We start from the raw sequence: 26,118 nt of genomic DNA, 5'->3' as shown, positions 1-26,118 counted from the left end.
ACCTCCTGCTCCATCTTCAACACCTTTTGTCCAATATATTCAATATGCCTCAAATATCACCATTAAAAGAGATCAAAGGAGTAAAAATACATTACAAAAGACGTATAAATATAAATATATACATTAACATAACATACATTGCGAGAAGGTCAAAGAAAAATAGGTCCATGAACTTAGGAATAGGAATTATAGGGTTGTACTGCTTTGCACATACAGTATGTATAAACACAAATGTACTGTATAAACAGTACATTTGTTAAATATTACATTTGCATGCCTGATAAAGCCCTGAAGATCGCTCAGCCGGAGCATGAAAACATCCCCGCAAGTCTCCATCGCGGCACGTACAGTAACACCTGAGGTGTTTATGTGCCACCAGAAAGCCGTAGAGCTCCTGGCTGGCAACACATCGGCATCATAAGACATTAATCTGCTGCCTCGCTGCGCGATAACTAGCTCCCTGGGTCTCACCTCAATTTAGTCAAGCCTCCAAATAATACGTTTACCTGCTCTGGTGTGCTGCAGGCTTCCTACATATCTGATTTCCCAGTGCCCCACACTCCCACTTTCTGCCAAAACACTCCATTGCACAGTGCGCAGCGGGGCAATGATGTCTAACCTCCCACTCTTGATGCTTCAGGGTCAAATTAAAGACTGTTCTAATCATTTCTCTGAAGACCCATCACCATATACTGTATGAGCGTTGTTGGTTGGAGGAGAAGTGGACTGTGATATTGTGGAACACGTCGCCCCTGGTTGTTTCTTATCTTATCTCACGTGTCAGTGTTTACCTACATGTGTAGCAGCAGCACGAGCGCGTTCATACCCGAGAAGGCACTTCTCATGTGCACATGCGACTGGTTGGAGAAGCAAATGACTGCATATGTAATATCTGTATACATTTTTCTGAGTGTGTGTGTGAGTTTTGGGTTCCTGCTCCAAGAAAGTGTTTCCAAGTAAAAACTGAGTCAGGGCTGTGTAATGAGGGCATTTCCCTCGAGTTTCAAACCTATTTTAAACAGCTGCCAGAAAGAAAGATTTGTGGAGTCTGTGGGAGTGAGTTCACATACTTGTGTGTATACATGCATTCTCTCTCTCTGTATATATATATATAGAGTATATAGTAGACATGGGACAATATGGACATTTCTTGAAAAATGGACAAAAGCCTGTCTGTTATTTGCCTATCTTTAGTTTTTCCCGTCTGCAAGCTTATTGAGGAAGTGTGTGTCTTCCTTATTTGTGCATACTTTATTAATAGTAATGATAAGTTGTGCATTTCATGTCACGACTGACAGAAGGAAGGCGAAAGCACAACAGCTGCCGCTATTAAGTGAAGCAGCTGTGAACACAAAATAGAAAATACTGGAATTTTACAATAACATATCACTGACATTACAAAAAAAAATGTAATGATATGTTTTAGTACTGCTCTGTTGAGGTTCCAAGTGAGCTGAGCCGATACGACGTCTGACACAAGAATCAAAGCGAACAATGCTGAACTGTAGATTTTTGAAGTTAAAAAGACTTCAAAAATCCTGTAAACGTGCGTTAATGGGAGTACAGTTTGTGGAATCAAATACTTGTTCTCAATTCTCATCCCAAATAATGTTGAGGTCATACTATGATCCTTTAATGTGGCAACAATTTCAAATCACAGTGTTCTGGAATGACTGGAAATATGCAATCCCCCACCCACCCTTGTGGCACTTAAAATAATTCACTCGGACTTTGATTATAATTGATTACAATCAATTCAATGAGGACATTTTATTATCTCGATCTGCAATTATATATATATCTATATATATATATAACATATATATATATATACATATGTTTTATTGCAATCACTCACATGTGCCGCAGTACAAATTGAGGAGTAAAAAAGTACACGCAGCGGCGTTGACCAGATCTTTTCCAGAATGACTAACACAATCTCAACATTCCCTCGCCCCAAATCTCACTCTGAAAAGTACAATATTTCCCCTGAAGAGATGAGGTAAACTTCTGCATTTGTAAAGCTAAAATACAAAAGTGTATATGCTGAAAATATGGCCATCACTTTATGTGGCGTGACGGCATCAGACATACACTATTAGGGAAGAGCCATTAAGCACAAACACAATAGCCGTCCTAAAGTGATAGACTCATTCCCCTTCAGGTGCAGGGTCTGCTATTATTATGAGCCTGTTTTATGACTTTACAGATGAGAGTGGTGAGCATAAATCCCAACTTTCGTCTATTTTAAACACCACATTCTTATCAGCGAAAGTCATTTTGTAATATTTAACGCTCTGAGGAAGTGTCAGAGCTTGAGGGAGCATGAGTAGCATTCGGGTCACTCACTCAGACAAAAGTATGAAATAGACTGATTTTTATTCTAATGTTCTTTTGTTTCCTTGTGACCACACATTGTTTTGGGGTCAGACATTGATTTTTCTTTTGTCTCCTCATACGTCTGCTTGTACACTGACATTGTGAGAAAAGCCACAGATATTTTCCAAAATCTATTCACTGATAGCCTGAAGTGGAGCGCCGGAATCTTCGAGTCCTTGTGCGCTGATGCTCGGTGACATTAAATAAGTCTTTGTCCTATGTTTTGGTGATCATGTTTCTTGCCTCAACAAACCAGTTTTGATTGTGTTACATTAGTTTGAATCGTCTTGAACACAATGACTCTCCGAAGTGGGCTGGAGGTCTGTGGCTCTGCTGAAAACCCACGTGGATTCTTCAAGGCCTTGCGCAACAGATGTCTGTTCTGTCGAGGTGAAGTGTTTTGTAATCAAAAGTGACCAAGGGCCTTGTCGACAGCGCAAACACTGAACGTAAGTGTGACGTCGTACCAGTGCGGTGACAACAAACGGCAACACAACAGACAATAATCGAGATTTGACTGTTTCCTACTGCTACCGGACATTCGCAAACATCACCTGTAACTGTAGGAGCTCTCAATCACACATGTTCACAATTAATGATTAATTACTAATTAAAAAGTAACACTAATTTCCAACGGTGACATCATGTTTCAGGAAAATAGCAATTGTGACGTTATCTTCTCAGAAAAATGACGTCAGTGACCGTGATTATCAAGTGAGAAGTAGGCAACTTCTCATTTTTTGCAAACAGAGTTATTTAATTATAACCAGTGGAGTCGCCCCCTGGTGGCTAACTGCTACTTCCATCCTACTTCCTGGGTTTTGCTTTTCAAAGTAGACCACATCCAGTTCTACATAAAATCCACCTGGAGACAGACTAAGGCTCAATCTCATTTGCTTCTATACCACCCAGCTCAAACGTTCCAATTTGCAGGTGTATGTGTAGTTTGTCTCAGTTCTTCTTGAGGTGGACAGGTGTTAGGTTTATCAGGTCCTTTTGTGAAGCTACAACCAGTAGCAGTGTTCCAAGATATGCAAGAGGTACAAGTAAAACTCTCTTATCCCCTGAATTAGCACTTTCAGGTTGTTTGCACTCTCAGGCACTGAAGACATTTTCTTGTTTGTCCATGATAGTGACCTAAAAAGATGTTAAATGTCCAGCAAATACATGATGTCATAAACCAGCCTCCAGTAAGATCTCCAAAGACAAAGCATTACTGCAAAGACTACAAATGGATTTTAACCTCCACCTCCTTCATTTGCAGGGTGTTTAGGTTTGGAGTTGTTGCTGGTGCCTCAGGGTAAGAACAGATTACAATCACTGCAGAAACGACTGGCTCCCAATCGCTCTGTGAAATTGTTCAGAAAAACACCAGGGTAGCTGCGTGATTGTTTCTGAATTTTTTTTTTTACATAACTGTCGTCAAACTCTTAGCACAATTACCTTTTATCTCAAAGAGCAATCAGTGACTCAAGGGCTTTTTGTACAAAAAACAAAACCTGTGGCAGAGTCGAATCAGACTCATTGACCTTCAGCCAATTAAAATGCTTCAGCGTGACTTGAAACAAGTCGTCCATGTAAGGTATTCAATTAAATCTGCTGGCAGCGATGCTGTTTTTGGCTCACTTTTGGTTCCTTTTGGCATTTCCCTCGCGTCTCCCACATGTCTCCTCCTGAATGTGTCTGGTGAGGTGGGAGGTAACACCGTCTTTTTGTGGAATGCTTGTATTGTGGGACAGATTTCTCTCAACTTTCCAGGGACGTTGAAAACAATTTGAGGGGCCTCAGGGGGCCCTACATTGGGCCTGTTATCAGCAGTGATTCCCAACCTTATTCTTGAGGGACTGGCCATATATTTATGATTATGTACTATACTTTACAGGCACGTAATGGGTACTAAAAACTGCATTTGAAATATAGTATATATAACTCTGTATGAACCCTGTAACAATGACTCTGCTTCCATCAAGAATAAAAAAAAAAGGCCAAAACATTATTTAGCTAAAACACTGTTGCATGTAGAGAAACATGCAATGTATAGAATGTTTGGATGGTATTGGATTTAACATTTTTAATCTTTCCAATATCCAATCCAGTGATTTTGACTATTATTGGATCAATATCGATACTTAGTATCAACTCAGCTCATTCCTAAATAATGGTAGATACAACAATAGCAGTGTTGAACTTTAAATTGTTCTATTATTTACTTTTAATTTCACTTAAACACACAGCTTAAGAGTCCAAACAGCCAAGCTTGTATCAAGAGCTCTCACACATTTCCTGATCCTTATATTTGAGAAATTCAGAAATTCTCATGTCTCTGTTATTTTCCTCTCACAAAAATGAAGTAACTGCTAAGATATTAGAATTAGAAATGAATAAAACCAAAAGAGCCTCACAACCCCTTGTGGAAGTTTGGGGTCCTCCAGTAGGGTTGGGCCCCTTGGTTGCTGACTGTTGAGTTTGAGGTTTTTGATTATGGTCATCAATCATCATCATCATCAGTCATCATCTACCGCTTTATCCTCCACCAGAGGGTCGCGGGGGGTGCTGTGCCAATCTCAGCTACATCGGGCGATAGGCGGGGTACACCCTGGACAGTTCGCCAGTCCATCGCAGGGCCACACACACAGCTAGAGACAAACAACCATTCACTCTCACACTCACTCCTATGGTCAATTTAGAGTGTCCAATTCACCTAATCCCCACATTGCATGTTTTTGGACTGTGGGAGGAAGCCGGAGAACCCAGAGAGAACCCACGCACACACGGGGAGAACATGCAAACTCCATGCAGAAAGGCCCTTGTTCCAACTGGGGCTCGAACCCGGGTCTTCTCGCTGCAAGGCGAGAGTGCTAACCACTTAGTCTACCGTGTGGCCCTATGGTCATCAATCATATAATTTAAAAGGAATTCTCACAGAATGACTGTTGTAGACCGACATAATCAGTTATGATCAGGGCCCCCCTCGCAGCTCGGGGGCCCTATAGGTAATTTTCTACACTGCCTTCTCTGATACGACTCTCCTGTAAACCCCAGAGACGGAGAGACTCGTGCCGTTGGCCGAACACGGAGATAAAGATCAGTGACAGCTGTCACGATATCCAATTCATATAAACCCTAAAGCATTTCACTGACAGCAGCTTTCGCTCTGACCATTGCAGCCGAAGCACAGCGCCACTTTACAAGACATGTATTAAAGATTTAAATATAAGAACAAAATACTCCTGTAAATGTACATTCGCTGCCACTTTATTAGGTAAAGAGCTCATCTATACGACATGTATTGCCTTCGGAGACGACCTTCCTCATACCTCAGCTGTGGATATTTTAGGTTCTGTTGCAAGTTAGTTCAACTCGTTCGAGAACTGCTGATCTTCTGTAAAACTCTAGTGATGGCTGTACTTGGAAATCCCTGTGGATCAGCAGATTCTGAAAATACTTAGACCAGTCTGTCCGGCACTAAGAACAGTGCAGTGTTCAAAGCCACTTAAATCACCTTTTTCCCCTTTCATTTCGGATACTCAGTTTTGGCCAAGTCTACACGAGTTGCTGCCATGTGTTTGACTGATAACATAATGTGTGTTAATGACAGTGTACCTAATAAAGTGGTCACAGAGTGCACAGTATTTCACTGTAAAAACCGCTGTAAATTTACAGTGAATTGTCCAGTACACCTCCTCTCTCCTCGACCTGATCAGCAACAGGAAGTAACGGATGGATAACATTTAGAATATTAATGTAAATTCACCCACACATGCTACTAATCTATGACCCCACTCACATTCCAGTGTCAATATCAAATGCTTTAATGTGCGTATGATATATACGATTCATTATATATTCGTATTGTGCATGTACAAAGTGTGCAAAGCGCTTATATACTGTATACTGTATGTGCCCCTTTTTATTATTCTGTTTGCCAGTAGAAGGATGGGAGGAAGGAAAAAAAAAGAATATTTGATGGCGTCGCTCATGTCTATTCATTCTGTGTGTTCCAGCTCTTACAAATGTGAAGCTGTGGGCCATCGACCGACAATGTTTCCAGACCATCATGATGAGGACGGGACTCATCAAGCACACAGAGTATATGGAGTTCCTGAAAAGGTGAGGAACCCGGGCCTTTATTGTCCCTGAAAGACAGATGGGGTTGAATGGGGGCTTTAATCTCAAGCGCAATGAGTTCATTAAGCAAATGAATTCAGGGGAATACGTCAGAGCTGTTCTCGGAAAAAATGCCCTAATGTTTTGCCACTGAATTATATAACGTTGAATCCTGGTGTGTCCCTGAAGAAAAAACTTTACCTTTAATAACATCCCTCTCACTATTATAGAGCCCTCCACTTTAGCTGCTTCTCTGTAGAGAAGCCCCATTATCACTTAAAAGACTTTGTCATACTCTTGTTATTTTTACCTACATGAGAACAGGATAAAAGAACGACTAATCAGAAAACAGAGGGAGACCAGCGCTCGGTGACGAAGATGCATGACATGCAATTATACTGGAAATCTCTCTCATCCCTTCTCTGTGTGTCTCAGCCACTTTGGTCTTCATCAAGCCAATTATAAAAATAATTATTGCACATCTTTTCTGTATTAAATGTGATCCACTATTATCACATTACTTCATTTCATGAAGGATATAATAGAAATTGCTCCTATGTCTGCCCACTTCCTTGCAGAAGTGCTCCTCTACCGAACCTGTGTGTGCTTAGAGTTACAAAAACAGTTGTAGAGTGCAATACTAATTTGTTGCCACAAAATACTAATTAGTTCCCACGAAATAGGTAAAACGTACACAAAAAGTACTTATTTGTTGCCTCGAAATAGGTGAAGTGCACGCAAGAAATACTAATTAGTTCCCACAAAATAGGTAAAACACAAAATACTATTTCGTGGCCACGAACTAGGTAAAACGTGCGCACAAAATACTAATTTGTTCCCATGAAATAGGTAAAATGTACGCACAAAATACTAATTCGTAGCCACGAAATAGGAAAAACGTATTAATATTAAAAAACATTCTCATGAATTACCTGGCACCAGTAAAGCAAGCCAAGAGGAAGCTTTGGGATGGGCAGAGTTTATCGTGTGATTGAGTTTTATTTTAAGGTTACATGTGCATCCCTATCGAAAATAGTAACTATGTTTAAGGATTGTTCCTTTATTTCTGTCTCGTCACTTTCATTATCTCCCGACACATATAGTATTAAGTGTCTCATAAACAGCTGATTCTGTGGCCTCTGCACCTAAAACCAGCATAAAACAAGGATGTTTTACGATGGGCACATCAAGAAAAATAGATTTTAGCCACTTAACAGAAGGCTCACTTAAAAAAATAAAAATCCATGCCAGCTTCAAAGTGTGCTGCTTTAACTTAGTGTTTACAACCTTAATTAACAAGAAAGTGAAGTTTGTGTTGCTTTGTAAAAAACTGCTCAGCTGCTCACACTAAACGTCCACAGAGGGAAAAACAGTGATTTTATATCAAGGCAAACGGGAGCTTTTCATCCACTTCTGTCGCCATCATTTCATTAAAGTGTCTTTGGTGTTGTAAATCCTTTGTTCAGACTTTCCCCAACTAACACAACTTTACCAAACGTGACAGCAGTAGATTAGCAACTCCCTCCTCCCCAGTAGCTTAAAACACTAATTTCCTCTGTGGACTTTGATGCAGGTGAGTGAGCAGTGTACAAAGTTTCCAATCAGAAAAAAACCCCAGATAAAGTCTTCTTAAAGTATAGAAGACTTAATCTGCTGTAGCTTTTATTATGTGAGCCTTTTAGAAAGTGGATAATTTTTTTTTTCAAGTTTGCTTGCGAGTCTCATCTGGATTCTGAGGAGAAAGCAGCTCTGACATTGTGTCAATACACATCAAAAATACACATTAAATCCCTGAACCAATACTCTGGTTGGATATCATTGAATATTTGCCATGTCTATTGAGTGTTGACATCAACCCTGACCTGAGGAATTTTATATTAGGTTTGAAAATAGACATTGAACAACCAGAAATTGTATAAATAATTATTGCGCTGACCTTTTTCTCAGTTAAATTGATCATTTTAAGGAACTGGAAAGAAACGTAAAATGAGCTGCTTCAACATTTTTATATCAGTTCTTTACATACAGTACATACCAAATATGAATGCATTTCTAAAATTTGAACTTAAATTGCCATGTTTTTGTCATGATGCACCTTCATTTTATGGTCTAAAAATAAACACAATAAATTAGTTATTTTCAATATCCTTCATGCAAACTGGGTTATTTTTGGTTTGATTATTGCAGCCTGGTATAATGTAAATGATTAGCAGAAATCTTTTTTTATATGCTTTTTTTTGCAGTGTCAACTTTCATAAAATACTCACGTTAACACACCAACGATTTCTCATGAAAAAGATGAAGCTATAAAATGGTATAATTAATTATTATTTAAATGTATTTATTTCTTTTTAATTTCCTTTTTTAATTGTTTAAACCAACATCAGTCCTCATCATACATATAGAACATTCATTTTTAAAAAAAGTTTTTAACCCTTAAATTGCCACGTTTTTGTCATGTTGAATCAAAAACAGTGATTTGAATGGGTTTCAATTAGGACATTTTTGGTGCTTAAGTGTGTTAGTGTGAGTATTTTAGTTAACCTTGTTTACAATAGACTAAAAAATAAAAAGAAAACATGAAATTGACAAAAATACACAACCTGGCATGCGTTTTTAACAATGTGCCGTGGGTGTAAGACCATGGGATAGTATGAAATCTTATGTTGGGAAATGTAAGTCAACCATAGTATGTTTTCTTGTTATATTTTGTTAAAAAATGTATCCTACTTCTACATTTGCCCCTGAGATATGACAGTCGACTCACAGCCATGAGGTACAGCGAGTTCGGGGGGAAATTGTTTTTCCTGTCAAAGTGTGTTTTTTTCCTTCTGTCGTCCGTAAACTGGAGTCGTTTGACATTTACTGGCCAGTCGGAATAAGCTTACTTTCACCCTCAATGTATCTCCACCACCCTTTCACCAGACTGCAAGACCTATAGTCCTGAAATAGATTTGAGAACAGATGAAAACACTGTTCCCTGACAGACCTGTCCAACTGAGAAGAAAAAAGAAAAAAGAAAAAGACACAAACCACTTGCCTTCCTTTCCCAGAGCTTATGAGCATGCACTGCAGTGAGGCTCTTGACTCTCAGCAGCTCTTACATAACATTCCAGTGAATATGTAAATATTGAATAGATATACTGTACATATTGCTTGGATTAGGCTCACTGTGTGTGTATGGTTTATAAACCGGTCCCTGGGGAAGAAATCAGAGATGTACAGCATTAGTTAAACCACAAGTAACAAACCACTTAACCAGTGTTACTTTAAATATGTTTTATACTATTCAAATTTCAAATTTACATTTGTACATGTACAACTACAGTGTGTTTTATAAATCTCTGCATTTGTTGTGGAGGAGTAACTCAGAAAGAATACTATAAAAGAAAACCACACAGTCTATGACATGTGGGAGGCGATAAATGCTTGTGAGGATTAAAATATCCATTTTGCCCCTGTAATGTTTAGTTTAAGGAGAGGAGGAATTACAAGGGCTGTGTGTAAGTGACACGGAGCGCTAAATATGCAGTTCTGTGTTGATGTTTTTAAGGTTAGTGGGCCATTAGTCATCACTCTGTGTCCATTTAGAAAAAGAATTCGGCTGTGAGGCATAGAAATAAAGCAGTAGTCACAACATGTTTCTTCATAATGTTGTTTGTGCTCACAGTCACAAAATGATTGGTTGTATTTCATTTATTTACACCAACTCCTTAAACATTACACTTATGATACAAAGACACCATAAAATAAATAAAACACCATATCCTGTGTTCCAGACTTTTAAATAAATGAATAAAAAGACATGGACAACATGAACAATGATCAAAAAGAAACTCGAAAAACATTCGTAATGACCAATTTCCCCACCTCTGTCCTTTAAAATTGATATAAATTCTCCCAAGGTGATTGTGACAGTTTAAGATCAACAACTTTTTTTAATATAATATATTCCATGAAACTAGAGCAGTGTAGATAAAAATCTGTCTTCCCAAGTTCAGTCCTGAATCTGGAGACATTTATGAAGTAGAATAGACCTTTAAACTTCCCTCATGGGACTTGAAAACCAGCAGAGAATAATTAAATTCACAGTATTCTTTAGTAAAAAAAAAAGAAACCTGGTAACACACACTTAAATAAAAACAGACACCTGTAATGTAAAGCTGTAAGTGCGTAATTTTAAATATAAACAAGTATCTCTTACATTTAAACCAAATGAGTTCACACCACGATGATTAAGTCTTATCACCTCTACAAGACTCTCTATCTCTGTGTTTCCCAGTATTTTCGTCCTGCACACAGGAAGTGATTTTTTTTTATTTATTTTTTTTATGAAAACAGACGACAACAGAAACATTGCGACAGTAAAGCGAGAGATTGGAGTACGACTTAAAACTGGACAAAGCAACCATGAAAAGTCGTGGAAGTGAAGACTTTCCCGCCTCTCGTCCCCGCCCACCCCCTGTGCTGCTGGTGTATACACACAAACGCTCCCTCAGTTAGGTTGGCCTGACGGAGCTACAGTTCTCACAAATGAGGATCAAATCATTGCAATAAACGAGACCATAAAACCTATGTTATTGGAGAGAAACAATAAACCTATATTATATTAAACTTATGTTTATTATGAGAGTAATGAAAAAGTAATTAAAAAGAGAACATTAGTGGGAATAAAAAACAACCCACACTTTCCCTTTAGCGCTCTAGTATTATTATTATGAATTATCTGTAACAGTGTTTCTGCAGCAGAAGCTTCCGTGTTTATGCTCAACTGCTTGAGGGTTTGCAGAGTTATTATGTTACATGTCGGCCGCGCAGCTGCTCCGCTATAGGAAGCAGCAGCGACACAAGGAGAGACACACACAGTGGCGCGGGTCTGGGTGCAGAGACAAGATGGTTCAGATTACTGTAATAAAGCATGGAAAATGAGAGGGGGAGAGGGAGAGAGATGATACGGAGGGATAAGGCCTTTGGTCACCAGCGTGGGTTATTTTTATTTTTTTCTCCTCCTTGATAAACATTGGGCCAGTTTTATTCAGCAGGCATGATAACACGCTGCCGGTGTTCATGGAAAGAAACAGACTAAACATTGGCGCCTCATACAGGTGTTTTCACCCAGCAAAGCTCTGCTGTGTAACCATGCACGTTAGAAATACTGTAATACTATATACAGCCCGACTCACTCAGCTTAATATTGATTTTACCTCTTCCGTATGCCTATATTTATGCAAGTCACTGTTTCAAAGTCAATGTAAGCTGGGAGCTACACTGTTTGGTGACACGTGCGGTAAGACTTAGCTAATGTTATTCCCAAAGAAATGCCCAAGTAAGACTTTATTAATATGAATTACTGTCAGCCACCGTCAGTGTAAGACCTTAACAGGAAAATGTTTGTGAATCGAAATTCATAATTATCACATTTTGAAGTTCAATTCATCCTCAATTCAACTTGGTTAATACTATAAAACACAAGATAGCATTACTATACAATATTACTTGCTTATGACGAAGTAATTGCAGTACTTTTACAATAATTATAGATGTACAGTAATGTAAAGTGTTACCCAATATTTTTTTTTCATCTGACAATCACATAAGATTAAATCAGAAATTAAGCAACTTTTGATGCTTTTTTATCTTATTTATTTTCTCAACCCTGACAAAATAAAAACCCTGACTGCTGCTCTTATGACATAAAGAAATAATTTAGTTCTTCACCTTGACTACATAAAACGTACCCATTAAAACCTTTTATAATTTCATATATCTTAACCTCCATGTCAGTATAACATATATATTATGCATTCCATTGTATTACGCTTTCATTCTGAACATCATCTGAACGTCATATTTCCTGTTTGGCATAGATGTAATGTTTCTGGGAATCCAGCAGGTGGCAGTGTTGTGTTGTAAATAGCAGAAAGATTGTTAATTTGTGTTTTATGATCATAAATTATGTTGGTTAGGAAAAAAAACACGTTTATGCAATTTACATGAATGGGACATTTTTTGTACTTAAGGCGATGAGAGTGTAGTTTATTTCGTCCTGGGCTGTTACCTTCAAATCTCATCATCATGTTGTACATGGGAAATTTTGTATATTTTGTGTTTCTTATTGTGAAACTAAGTTTAAAAATGAACATTTATAAGGTTTAAAATGCTTAAAAACATGTTGATTTATTGTGTCACTCTGACCATTGACTGACCATTGAAACTGAAAAAAGGGAAATATTTTGAACTCTTAAGAAAGGGTTGCATTAGAGTTAATATGTAAATAGAATTGTATCCTTTTATCATAACGCACTTTCTTTTGTTTTTTCCTGCAGTGTTCCCACATTTCATGGCCTCCAAGACGACATTCTGAGCAAGCTTGCTGATGTCCTTGAAGAGGTAAGTGCCTTTATCCAAAGTGTCTGCCATCTGCAGCCTCCTCTACACATCTAATACATTTCCATATTTCATTAGCGGCACCAAGAGTGCACTGTTGGGATTTAGGAGCAATTGTTGCTATTTAGTATGTGCTCAGTGTGGTAATGCCAAAGTAAATGGTCCACCTGCTAAAAGCAGCCAATCTCATGAACCTGCTCAGGAATTCAGTAAACTGCTTTCAGGAGCCATTCCAGTCCTCAGAGGGGGTAAAAGAAGCGAACAGAGTCATCCATTTCGTTTTTTTGTTGTGCGGTGACATCTATTTTGAGCCTTAGCTGGGAATGTTTTCAGCTTTTCAGTGTGGTTGTGTGTCTGTGTGTTTGTGTGGAGTGATCCGCTGAAGCAGGAACAGTGTGTGTGTGTGTGTGTGTGCATCACAACTGTCAGAAAATAGGTGAGAAGGTTAGATCAAATTAGACTAGATTCGACTTTATTGATCACACACAGGCGCACTTGTTACAGCGGCATGACAGTCAGAGGCAGACAAGTACAAAGTTATAGGCATAGTTAGGGCTTTTTTGAAGAGTGGTTATACACAAGCAGACTGTTCTCATTTTCACGACTCTCCAACACTTGGGGTCATTTTTGGCCATATTCGGCATATGGAGCATAAAAATGCTATTTCCACTAGATGGCACTGTCACAATTCCCGTCCTCCATTGGCCTCTTTATCTCTCCTTTAGTCAGTTGTTTTTTTCCTGACTGGAAATGAAGTTTGTAAAACGATAATAACCCGACTCCCCCCCCACACACACACACACACACACACACCAAACTCCATAGAGACAATCAGCAATTTTAAGTCAGGGCTCACAGGAGTTGTTGATCCACTGCTGCCTTCATTAGAGAGTTAAAACATGTGACTTTGTTACTTCTGCGTTTGAAATCCTTTGTTTCCAATTTAACAAACTCACACAAACTTGTGCTCCTGTGAGATAAAAACACTGATTTTCTCCATGGACTTTGGTGCGTGAGATCCAGAGTTTTATATAGTCCCTAACTCCAGTTACCAGAAGTACCGCTGTTCTAGTGTGATCTCATTGTCCGATAGCCAAGTTGTAGCCTATTTATCTTTTCCTACGGCATCTGTAGTTTTTCCAATCATTTCATCTTCAAGGAAATAGTTTGAAATGATCATATTTGTGTAAATGCAGCTTGATTAGAAGAGTCTGGATGGCATTAGCTCATAACAACAATATCAATTTTTAGAAAGGTTGTGAGGACACAGTTTTTATGATGATGGATTACGAAAGTCACGTTTCAGGAGTTAGCTCATCCATCCTCCTCACGAAAACACAAATAGAAATGAATGGTTGCCAGGAAAATCGCTGGTATGTTGTTTTACCTGGGATGTTTTTTTTTTTCATTCAGTGTGTCGTGTGAGATGTGTCAACACCGCTTGGTTTTCTTCAAATCTGCTCGCAACTTCTTTTGATGTTTTCTCAGGGACAACTTAGTTATGCAAACATATTCTCATTTAGTCTTTTGATCTTTTGTGCTCCGAACATTGAGGCTTTCAATGTGTCGAGCAGCTGTTTTTGTCAGTGCAACTCGCCGCGCGTGTGTCACTACTAGCAAGGAGTCCAGATCTTTTCCGTTCCGAAGAAGAATATTTCACACACAGCACAGTCAATAACGAGGACCGTAATTTGTGAAAGACAACAAATACAATCACAACATTTTTATGTGAGGTGGTGAAGGTAAAACTGACAATAGTGAATCAGGAGAATCAGTTTAGTTACAGCGCTCTGAACCAGGCCGAGGCACGGACGGGCAGGAGAGGCAGGAGGAACGTAAATCTGTGGAGTTACACGTAACAACCTTTATGGTGGAGGACAAATCCATCAGGGAGAAGAAAGGTTTGTGGGGAAAGTGCATTGGCAACCCTCTGCATAACAGTGACAGAGAGTGAAATGGAAAGTGTAAAGATGGGACAGTGTGATTAAAGGAAATGGAAAGAAATAGAAGAAACAAAATCACATTGTGGAGTTTCGACAAGGAGCAGATTAAATCTGATCTATTTAATCAAGGAGATATAAAACAAGCCCTAAGTGATGATGCACCTGTGCGAAGCCGATTTAACGGGGGACAGGAAGAGGACAGACTTGAGGCTCGAAAATGACAGCCTGCGATAACAAGAGTTCAGTGTACACAGGTGTCAGCTCAGGAACAGGCAAAGGTGTGATCTGACGTCACACGTGTGCAACAGTCAGCTCTGACGTAAAGCAAGACATGTGAGGGAAACACAAGAACTAACCCACACCAGAGGGAAGGAGAGGTAAATAGTTACAGGTGAAAGTGATTAGGGCAACTTGGTGTAATTGAGGGACAGGAAGCGAAGAGAACTGAAACAAGATGAGAGTGTGCTTGCACTCGGATGTCGCAGTCAGGAGTCAGAAATTTTAATTGGATAGCCCTGAAGCCACCGGATTGTTCTAAAGGCCCATTTATACTCTATTTACATCCGTCCATTCTAAACACTATCTTTGTCACTGCCCTACATACCTCCGTGCGTGTTTTTGCCCTGGTATGGACGCCCTCTATAGGGCAGTGCCGAGTACCAAGTTGCAGGCATCAACAAACAAATTGAAAAGGTTATTTTTTTGTTGTGCTTGATCCAAAACCAACTGAAACTTCGTGGCGGTGGAACGCAAGACCACTGAATACAAGTCTTCATATTGATGTGGAATATTACTCATTGGTGTGGAGCGGCATTTTCGATATCTCCACATGTCCACCGCGACGTTTGACAACTTGTTCCACCAGATAGCCCTTCAAAGGCCCTGGACATACAGATAAATGAGTTCTCTCTCCCAGGAGCCCTCGTTTGGGAGATATTACAGTTTGTTCTTGACACATTATCTTGGCAGAGCTTTTTTCTCGTGTGATGTCCAACAACTAATTATAAGTGGGTGTGATTTATGCCGAAATGTAATTGTAAGTCCCTATGAAGACTTGAGTCTCTTAGTAAGTATGAAATGTCCTGGTCAGAACTAACTTTGTTCTTGTTCTTGAGAAAAAGAACACATTTCTCTGTTCTTGCAGAGTACATGTACTGTATGTACAGGCCTTGAGTGAAGCTGCTTTTCTGGCTGCAGGGAGAAACCAGCGAGCTCTGGCAGCATCTTTTGTTTCCCTGCTTCTTCATCATTTTTTCTGACTGATTGGACTATTGACTCGACACTGCCCCCACGATTTACGGTGGTATTGCTCTGCTTCATCTGTGCACGATGATGGACAAAATGTACGGACCAAAGATGGCCACTTTGAGTATCAACAGGAAGCGGAAGCTTTTGTTGTCAGTACTTTTATGCACACAGTAATGTCCTGCTGTGGTGTTGTGGTGTTTTTATGTATGAAATACCACATAATTCATAGATCAAATGGACCAGATTAGCAGTTTCTGTGGAAACTGGAAGGCAAATACTACTAGTTCTGACTCTGGACTTTACAAGCAACTGGAATGAATCGATGCTATTGTTGCAAGGCTGACTGGTTTTTGCTTTGATTATCTGTACTGAGAAAGCAACTGTGAGGCATTTCAAACAAGTCATTGGGGTTTTGTATTTAACTTGAAGCAGAGGATGTGTGGTTCAGTTTGTTTATTTGGCGCTGCTGTAGTTAAATCCATCTTGCTTGACTTTTTTTCCCCTCCCCCATTTCTATAATTAATCCTATTGTCCTGTGATTGATTTTCAATGAGTCACTTTTGGACATTCTCTGTTTCTTAATTTCTGAATAATAAACAGTGTACAAATCAATAAGGTAAACATCACAACTGCAGTGTTTTAACTAAAAGTTGTGCTTGCACCAGCAGCTCATCATACAGTACAGTGCTTGAAGTGAGGCCTATGCTATAGGCTGTACATTTCCTGGCAGAAGCAGTGTGAGAATAAATACCTGAAATGTCAGCCACATTTTTGTGCTGATCTGCTGATGATCCAACCGGAAATACCAAGCTCAGGCTTTCAGTCTGGACTTGTGCTTGAAGGTGCAGCATGATGTGTATTTTTGATGCAATGATGAAAACTCCAAGCAAAAACAAAAAAAAAGGATCCTAACCTGTGGACATCACATTAAGTCCCGCCACATTTCACACACAAAGTATGTCTTTTCCATCACTCAAGGTTACAATAGTGTGAATGCAACTTCTTTACCAATGTGTGTTAGCCTTGTCCAGTCCAGTATGTAGTCTCTTCGCTGCAGGCGGGGGATTAGTTCCATCTCCCACAACCTCAACCATGCAGAAATACTGGGTGGGAAAATGCACTGATGAATGGATATCCTGTACTGTTACGGAACTACGGCAGATTTATTCATTTATTTCTCTTTTAGTTGCTTATTCATATTCAAGGTCACAGAAGCATGTCCGTGTAAGCTGTGGGAGGAAGGTAGAGAAACACCTCGGTCTGCGGTATTAACAAGAGAGAGGGGGGAGAAAAAAATCAAATTGAGATTTTATCGCACGGCAACAAAATCATCCTCACTCAGGGAGTGCAGTCGTGTTATGTAATAAAAAAATAAAACTCCTGACTGAAGCACTTTTTCTTTTCTTTCTCTGACAGACACATTATGAAGACGGAGAGTACATCATCAGACAGGGGGCCCGAGGAGACACCTTCTTCATCATCAGCAAGGGAAAGGTGAGAACGGCTGCTCGGGGTCCGCCGCCAAAAATGGCCGTCACCGACTGGGATTCGCGCCGCACATGTCGAAACTGTTCTCTTTGTGTGTTTCGCTCCCAAGCGTCAACATAAATAGACAGCCAGCCAAACTCCTTCTCAAGAGCCAGGAAGTGAGCGTCCTTTGCTGCTTTAATGACGTCTCCAACAACAGCAATTAAGTCAGAATGACAACACTGAGTCAGAGTAAAACTAGGAAAAGAAAGACAGAAAAACGTCTTTGTAAAATTGTACATCAACAGCATTAGCTTAACATTAGCAGCTAAGTGTGTGATAGCTTGTCATGCTAACACTGTAGCCTACTGCTACTTTCATACAGAACTCTCTATAATATCCATAAAATCAACATATGCAGGACGTGTGGATACAACGATGTACATGTTCCGATGGTTCGGCGGATTTCAAAATAAAAGCTCAGTTTTGTATACGTCGGTTGTGAAAACATTTCAGAGTAAAGCAAAGCGGTTGTGTTTTTGGTTGGAAACTCTCGGTGAGGCGAGACGAACATCAACAGTGGCTGTTTCTGAGCAGCAGAATGGACTCGCTCTCATTGCACCTTCCTGTCGTCAGCTCTCGCTCTCGCACACACACTGAGCTCAGATGACACACGCTGTCCTGTCTTCTCCGAGCGTGACGTGTTCATCAGTTTCCTTTTCCCACTGTCACACTTCCAGAATGTTTCAATTAAATCCACAAAGGCTCAGACTTAGAAGTCTCCCCACCTTAAAGCTGGAGTAGACAGTTTGTCACAATGATGTTAAAACCCCAACGCCATCCACGTTTATATCGATCCCCTCTTGCCGACTGAATCACGTTTTCACGAGGAAAAAAAAATCGATGTACAATACAAAGGAACTGTGTAGGAGCTTATTTTGCTGTTAGTTTATTGTTGGGATGCTCCCACCACTTGCAGAAATGGTGCACAGTCGATTTGTGCAAATTGATATGGCTCAGGTGTTGATGAGGACCTTCTGTTGCACACGGAGGAAACAGTGTTTGAGAGTGGGAAGCAACAAAAAGAAGGATTTAAGTGGTCTGATCTGTTTGTTTAAAACCCAGAGGACTGCAAGGAAACTGTACTGAACTACATTGATATGAAAATATTGGACCGTTAATCTTTTTTGGAACAAATCAAGCAGCGACAGCTGGGGCTTTTTTTTCGTTCGTGACAATTTAGTGATTACAAACTGCTTAATTCAAAAAGACTGTGGAAAAATGCCTCTCACTCATTATCTTTGCACGAGGAGGTGTCAAGTGTCTTTTGTGATTTGCGATGACACCAAACAGCAGCGCAATCGCAGTAAAAAGCTGTTTTCATGACGTGAACTCCAGACAATGTGTCCGAGGTTTGGGTCTGGACACGATCCACAGACGATGATGAAGATGATGATGATGATGATGAACACAGCTGTGGCACAAAAAGCAGGAGAATCTCCAGAACATCCGGGCAAAGAGTCGTGTTCTCAGTCAGATATCTGAATGAGAATCGGAATACTTAATTAATCCCCAAGGGGAAATTGGCTGCATTTCATTTGCTCCATCAAGTAAAAAAAAACAACACACACGCGTGGGGAGAATAGAAAATGAGCTGCAATATTATCAGAAGCTAAAAAAGATAAATATTCCTTACCCTAATATTACAAAAAAATATAAACTATGCAGGTAAAACAGACGTGTCAGGCATATGCACAGACGACTCTGAAGTTTGACGAAACACAACTGGACGTCGTCGGAGTCAGACGCGGTCACAACAGCGGGAGAATCTCCAGACGATCCAGGCTTAGGACGTTTTATCCTGCTGTGTTCTAACACGGGCTCAATCTGACATTTTCCAGAGATTAGAGGAAAGCCTGGTTCACGCTGGATGTGAGATGTAGAGCGAGACAGACGGAGAGAGGGAGGATCTGCACAGCTGCTAAAATAGATTTAAAAAGTATAATATTTATGTTTCTCGTGTGTTCAGATTCAGCACAGACACTGAAGTAACTGTAAAAAGGGGTCATGTTTTCTGTCATTTTGCTGCTTTAATGTCAATATCATTGACATTATGATAACGTTCTGTCTATTTCTGCAACACTGTAACAAAGTGGCCAAAAATCACACATCCAGTAAGTTTTACAAGTATTAATGTGACATTAAAATCATCATTTAACAGCAATGCCTGCAGTCAGGGCCATATAGTGTTAATTTTAAGTCTTTTGGTGTTGATTCAATACATAAATTGTTCATTTTAAAACTATTTCAGAGTGTATTTGTAGAGTGTTATCTTAATACTAAACAAGTTAAATTGAACCCTTTAACAATCAAGCATCAAAATGTCAGTCTGGACTTTTTTTTATGCTTATTTTAACCATAAAAGGGCCAGAAAATGTCCTGTGAGCCCTTTCTTTACAGTTTACTGCATGTTAAAATAGTGTATTAACAATTTAAAATGAAGAAAAACTAAAATATTTATTATAGTTGTACATGAACACCAGGTTTTTGTGTGTTAAATTTGACATTTGAACAGTATAAAACCTATTTAAAGTAACTTTTGTTTGAGTCTTTGTCTCAATGTCCAAAAACAGGCAAAAAAAACAGGAAACTCTGTACAGGCGTTTTTCGAACTCTCCTCTCTGCTGACAAAGATGCTGATTCACAGGCTTCCTGCAACAGCGCGAGTGAAATTACCGTAATAACCACACGTTGGCTTTGAAGTGCAACTTCTCAGCTTTCAGAAACTGTATGTTTTTTTCCGATAGCTCAAAAGGTCACGTAATTACAGTAGCGCAAACGTGTCGCCGGCGATAAACTCACTGTTAAAGGGTTAACATGAATCCCTTGTGGATTTGGTCCTAAACTGAACAGGTGTTAAATGGTCTCTTACATTAACACTGCACATTTTTACTGTGTGTATTTGAAGCAGGCCTGAGGGAGCTGGCAGGAGGAGTTCAGGTGATTTTTAGTTTTTTTTGCAGACATTTGCATTCCGACATACAGGACCAGCCCCTGAGGACACTTTCCAGACTGTGAAACAAAACCACTTTATAAAAACCATTAAAATCAAAAAGGAAATCACACAAATCCACAATTTATTAAAGGTGAGGAGACTGACAGACTGAGCAGGTAACTGCCATGAGTCATGCTGACTGATGAAGGAGAGGCGGAGACATGGAGTGGGTTCACTTGACACTTAGTGTGCATGGACACACACACACACACACACAGATTCACACACTTGTGACCTTATCGCTCGGCTATTTCCACGTGTCACACTGCAGGCTGCAGACAGCGCACTTTGTCTAGAGGACATTCCACCAAATCTGGTCTTCTGATAACACAGACACACACAGTCTTACCTCCAGCAAGTCTTTTCTCCTCCTCCGCCCTCTCCTTTTTCTCCACCTGCTCCCACACCGACAGTAAATAATTATGCTGTCACTCAGGTGGAGACAGGAGTACAGCGTGCTGCTGCTGCTGCTGCTGCTGCTGGATGTGCTGCTACATGTTTGCAGAACTGACTAATGGATTGACAAGATCCTTCATTAGCCATCTTTATTCACTTCCTCTAAAAAAGAAATCTCTCTCACGACTGCAGCCGCCGCCGCCGCCGTCGCCGTGATCTGTGAAGTCTAGCGACGTGCGGAGCCATCACTCACACGTCGTCTGGCTAATGAAGTGGTCAGCGGTGCCGCCGCAGATCCTGCTCAGAGATGGCAGTCAGGTGTTTGTTACAGACTAACCATGCGTGGGACACCTGTCACTCCTCCCACCCGTGTGTCTAATATTTAACCCGCTATATTGAGCGATCATTTAGGTGTCAATTATTCTGTAAACGAAATGTCATCCCTTTGTATTGGAGCTTTTTCCACATACAGTTTCAGCTCCACTCGACTCAGTGTCAGTCACGTTGTTTTCCATTTCTTCATCGTACCTCCTCAGCGGCCTTTATAGCTAGTCTTTTTAACTGATCTACAGTCGCGCTCATCGACATCACATTTTAGTATTGGCTCAGCTCGCTTAGACCTCGCCAGATCAGGTACCAAAAGAAAACACCAGGTACCAGGAACTATCAGTGATGGAAAAGCAAAATAAACAGAGTAGAGTTGAGTAGTGCTGGAACTTTATAATGATAAAGAGCCACTAGTTTCTTCCTTGATACTAGGGCTGTCACTTTTTATCAGACATTTCAAAATGCATTTGAACCTGTGAGGGAAAGTACAAATTCAAACCTCAAAAACTAATTTGAGCTCAAAATAAACAGCCTCAAAGCACATTGGCGCGTCTGAAGTGCTTACTGTTTGGTCCAGCAGAGGGTGCAGTGAGTGCAGTTTGGCTTTAGATCCATACAGGTTCTTCACCGTATTTGGCAAAGAAACAAACAAATATGCTGACCCACCTGTTAGCTGTTAGCTCCAGTAACGGCTTGTCACGGTCGCAGGGCTGCTGGTTCCAATCCCAAACAATCTTTCCCTCTCACATTCACACCTTTGGTCAGTTTAGAGTGTCCAGTTAACCTCTGCATGTTTTTGGACTGTGGGAGGAAGCCAGAGAACCCGGAGAGGACCGACACACACATGAGGAGAACATTCAAACTCCATGCATTAAAACCCTTGTTCTGAGTCTTTTAGCTGCAAGGCAACAGCGAAACCACTACTCCACTGTGTGACCCATATCACATAAAAGTGATTTTTGAAAAACGTGACAGCCCTGACCCGTGCTCACACGACTCTCCATATGGTCACGCTCTCATACTTTCACTTTTGTTCCATTCTTCTCCCTCTCACGCTCTTTCCCTCATTTATATTTGTCCACCAGGTCAATGTGACGCGGGAAGATTTACCCAACGGGGAGCCCGTCTACCTGCGCAGCCTCGGCAAAGGCGACTGGTTCGGAGAGAAAGCACTGCAAGGGTAAGATTGCTCCTAATAACGCAGCCTCTTCCAATTGAAATCCTCTTTTCAGCTCCTGTCACTGTCACCTGCCGCCAACTCACTTTGACTGACAACCGTGTCACTAATATCCTTCCACGTACACACAGCGTACATCGCTCTTTTCTAATTTGCTATCCATCAGCCTCCAGCTCATACCTGCCTCTTCTTTTCCCACCACTCGCTCGTCGTGCGATGATTTTATAAATGTTTGTAAATACTTAACGGCAGACAACACTGTCAGTCAATCGATTTACTGTCGCCGCTGCAGAATAATCCTGTGAGATCGGGATAATATGTTGAACACTGATACCTCAGTAACTTGGAGTTCATTAAAAAGGATGAGACAGAACAGACAAACAAACAACACAAGTACTCAACCATGGAGATATTTTGCTTTTAACAATCTTTATAGAAAGTACAAATAATAGTGTTGACTCTGAGGTGTGTGCTCCTCTTCCCCCCATCTCTTGGTTTGCCACAAACAAAAGACACAATAGTGTTTATTTTACGTTAAGTTCTATATTTTGCACTTGGCTTTGTCACGCTGACAAGAAACTCCATTTTAATGTTTTTAATGACTGAGTTTCTGTATTTAACAGAATGTGGTAGCACATACTCTCAGGGCAAGACTCCATTCATCTATTCATCCATCCATTTATTCAATTCAATTCAATCACACCTTTGGTCAATGTTAGAGTCCACAGTTAAAAGATTTTTACCCTAATTTAACAGCTTCAGAGTCTGTGTGATGGTTAAAGGTCTTGTTGCAGGGAGATTGGGGGGGGGTTGTATTCACTGCCCCCTACTGTCTGTTAACGAAAGATCAGGGACCACTGTCAAGGTTAGCGTCTATAATATCAAGGCAGTGATAGCCTTATTTTAGACATCTGTCATGGCAGAGCTGGCGAAAAAGAAGCAGAGGAAACTGTTGTCAGAAGAAGCGAGGAAGAGGAAAGTTGTCCTTTCTCTCCCCCCTCTCTCTTCCCCATTTTCATTTCACCCCAACCTGTCTAGGCAGATGACTGCACATCTTTGAGTCTGGTTTCTCTGCTCTCCATCATGTTGTCTATGTACAGTGCCTTGAGATAATGTATGTTATGATGCAAGGCAAGGCGCTATACAAATAAAATTGAATTGAATTGAATTGACCAACGTACGCGAGTAAACAACGTCGGTCTGGCTTTGAAAGTTCCGCTTTAACCTGTTACCTCAATACACTTGTCTGAGGAAGCCAGTAAAACCTGGAGAAAACACACACAGAAACATTTATTACATTTTATATTGTAATAATACCTTCATCCACATGATATGACGGCTAATTCCGTCCAGGCCAAAATGAATCTCAATGCCATACGACGTCACATAAAACGTAGTCTGTGTGACAAGAGACTCAGTTTCTTTCACTCCATCGTTTCACAGCGCTGATACCGAGGCTTAAAGGTGGTGCTGATGGGACACAAGATGAAGTATTTCCTTGTTATTTGTGAAGCCCAAAGTAAAGTATAACTTCACGAGATGCTCCACGCTGCGGTGGATCATGATTGATCATGATGATTCTTTTCAATTATTTTCTCTTTCCTTGTTAGAGTAACATCACATTAAAGACAGCACCACTGCGCTTCCCCTTGATCGAAATCTTTTATCTGCACAAATGAATTCAACACCTCGTGTGTTTCTGAGCACAGTCGTTGCAGCTCATGGCGAAAAAGAGATAAAAAACCTGTATAAATAAGCAGATGTTAGTAAAGCATGAACAGCCCCCCCGGCACTAACACCTGTAGCAGAGTATAAACCTGTGCCAGGAACACATTTCTCTGTCTGTGATGATGATGATGATGATGCACCGGGGCAGGTTTTGAAGGAACCAGGCTGTGTGCGGTGGAACTGCAGGGATCAATTGATTCACTGCAGGAGCATTTCACCTGCCATAAAAATGTTCTATATGTTCCCTGTCTGCCCTCAGAGGCCACTGCCTTCAAGCTATATTTGTTTTTATTTTATTTATTTATTTATTTTTTTCATCCTGCAGCTCCGAAGATAATCTATTATTAAAACAGACGGAGGGTGGAACATTTATTAGTTTATAGCGCTTGTTCTCAATCTGGAGACCGGTGGCACACGTCCAGGTGGTCCATGAAAAGTGTCCAAATTCATCCATTTAAAAATGGAACGTGATTTACTCCACATGGATCAATATTTGCACTTATTTTCACGGCTATTTTCATTTAGAAACTTGTGATCTGACATGTTTAACCTTTGTTATATTGATATACAAGAGCATTATATCACGTCAGCCATGTCCTATCTTCTGGATTATCATTATCTCATATGGAATTAGATTATTTCCTAGTGGAACGATTCCTTAACAAATTACACTACATTAAATACATTAGGGGTCCCTAGAATATGTTTTTTTAAAAAAAAGATCCAGCTCTAACATGAATGGTAATGGAGATGTCGCCATCTTGTGGAGACACAGCCTCAAGTCAACTCCTTTAGGTTTTTAGGTTTTAGCTCAGGAACACATAATAATAATAATAAAAAAACACAATAGCCCCTAAAAAAGGATAATAAGTTAATGCAGGATCTGAATCTGTTTTTCTTTTTCACTTGATGACGTGTAACAACTCGGATGTTGATGACTGACAACATGACACAGATTAATAATTTATAATTTATAATTTAATGGATTAAATAGCTGTGCTACGTATGTGTTGACATATATTCATTTTGTATTAAAATAATACACTACTGAAAGTTAACTCACACACACGTATACATATGTTTTAACCAAAAAGTCCCTTGAGATTAAAATATCTTTTTTGAGTGCAGACTGGTAAATATATATAGTCTGTTACTATGACAACGTTAATAACATTAAAATTGACGAAGGACAAAAACTACACAGGGAACAGCAATTACACTTTTTAGTAGAGCTGAAGGAATTATTGGAAATATTGAATGATTATTAAATTATTTTATTATATTTTAATGGCCAATCTTTATTGTTTTTTGCAGAATAAAAAAAATATATTTAATTACTGGAATTCTTTAACCAAGAAGCAGCACAAGAAGAGAAGAAGAAGTTTTTTGCGTATTTGTGGGGTTTTTTTTCAATTGTGATTTTAATTAAAAACAATTTTATTGTTCAGATATACTTACTCAGTTTTTCATCAATGTTTTGAACTCTATGACATTTTCTAGTGGAGTACATTATATACATGTATATATATATGTATGTGTGTGTATATATATAAATATATATATACAGTATATATATATATATCCTAGTGAATCCTATATCCTAGTGAATAATTTGAATTGAACTGGATTTTAAGTATTGTTTTAAACGTCTCCTCATGCTGTTTTTATGAAGTAACACATATCTTTTGTTTCATAACAAAGTGCTCTCTCTCTCCTCCACCTTAGCATATTATTGTTTTCATGAACGCAGCTTTTGTGTCCGAGCGTCTTGAGCGAGAAAAGCCCGTTTCACCTCCACCTTTGATGGTCGAACGTCGCTCGTAAATTTAAATGAAGATGCTGGTCATCTTAGAACCCGACCGGCCTTTTGATCAGAGGGCTCTTCTTTCTGTGTGCGGCCATCT

General features: G+C 39.8%; 1 protein-coding gene across 1 annotated transcript in view; it reads left to right on the top strand.

The window, feature by feature from the left end:
- The window catches only part of LOC122765832 (cGMP-dependent protein kinase 1-like), an 87,047-nt gene extending 64,554 nt beyond the window's left edge, over positions 1-22,493 (top strand). The window contains exons 4-7 of the mRNA XM_044020269.1: positions 6,384-6,489; positions 12,813-12,876; positions 17,481-17,558; positions 22,395-22,493. Coding sequence (XP_043876204.1) covers positions 6,384-6,489; positions 12,813-12,876; positions 17,481-17,558; positions 22,395-22,493 — 347 coding nt within the window. The remainder of the gene's footprint in view (positions 1-6,383; positions 6,490-12,812; positions 12,877-17,480; positions 17,559-22,394) is intronic.
- Positions 22,494-26,118: the final 3,625 nt, after the last annotated feature.

Source organism: Solea senegalensis, linkage group LG3 (assembly GCF_019176455.1).
Source record: "Solea senegalensis isolate Sse05_10M linkage group LG3, IFAPA_SoseM_1, whole genome shotgun sequence".
In the NCBI taxonomy this organism is placed as follows: domain Eukaryota; kingdom Metazoa; phylum Chordata; class Actinopteri; order Pleuronectiformes; family Soleidae; genus Solea; species Solea senegalensis.
This window is presented reverse-complemented; position numbering and strand designations above follow the sequence as displayed.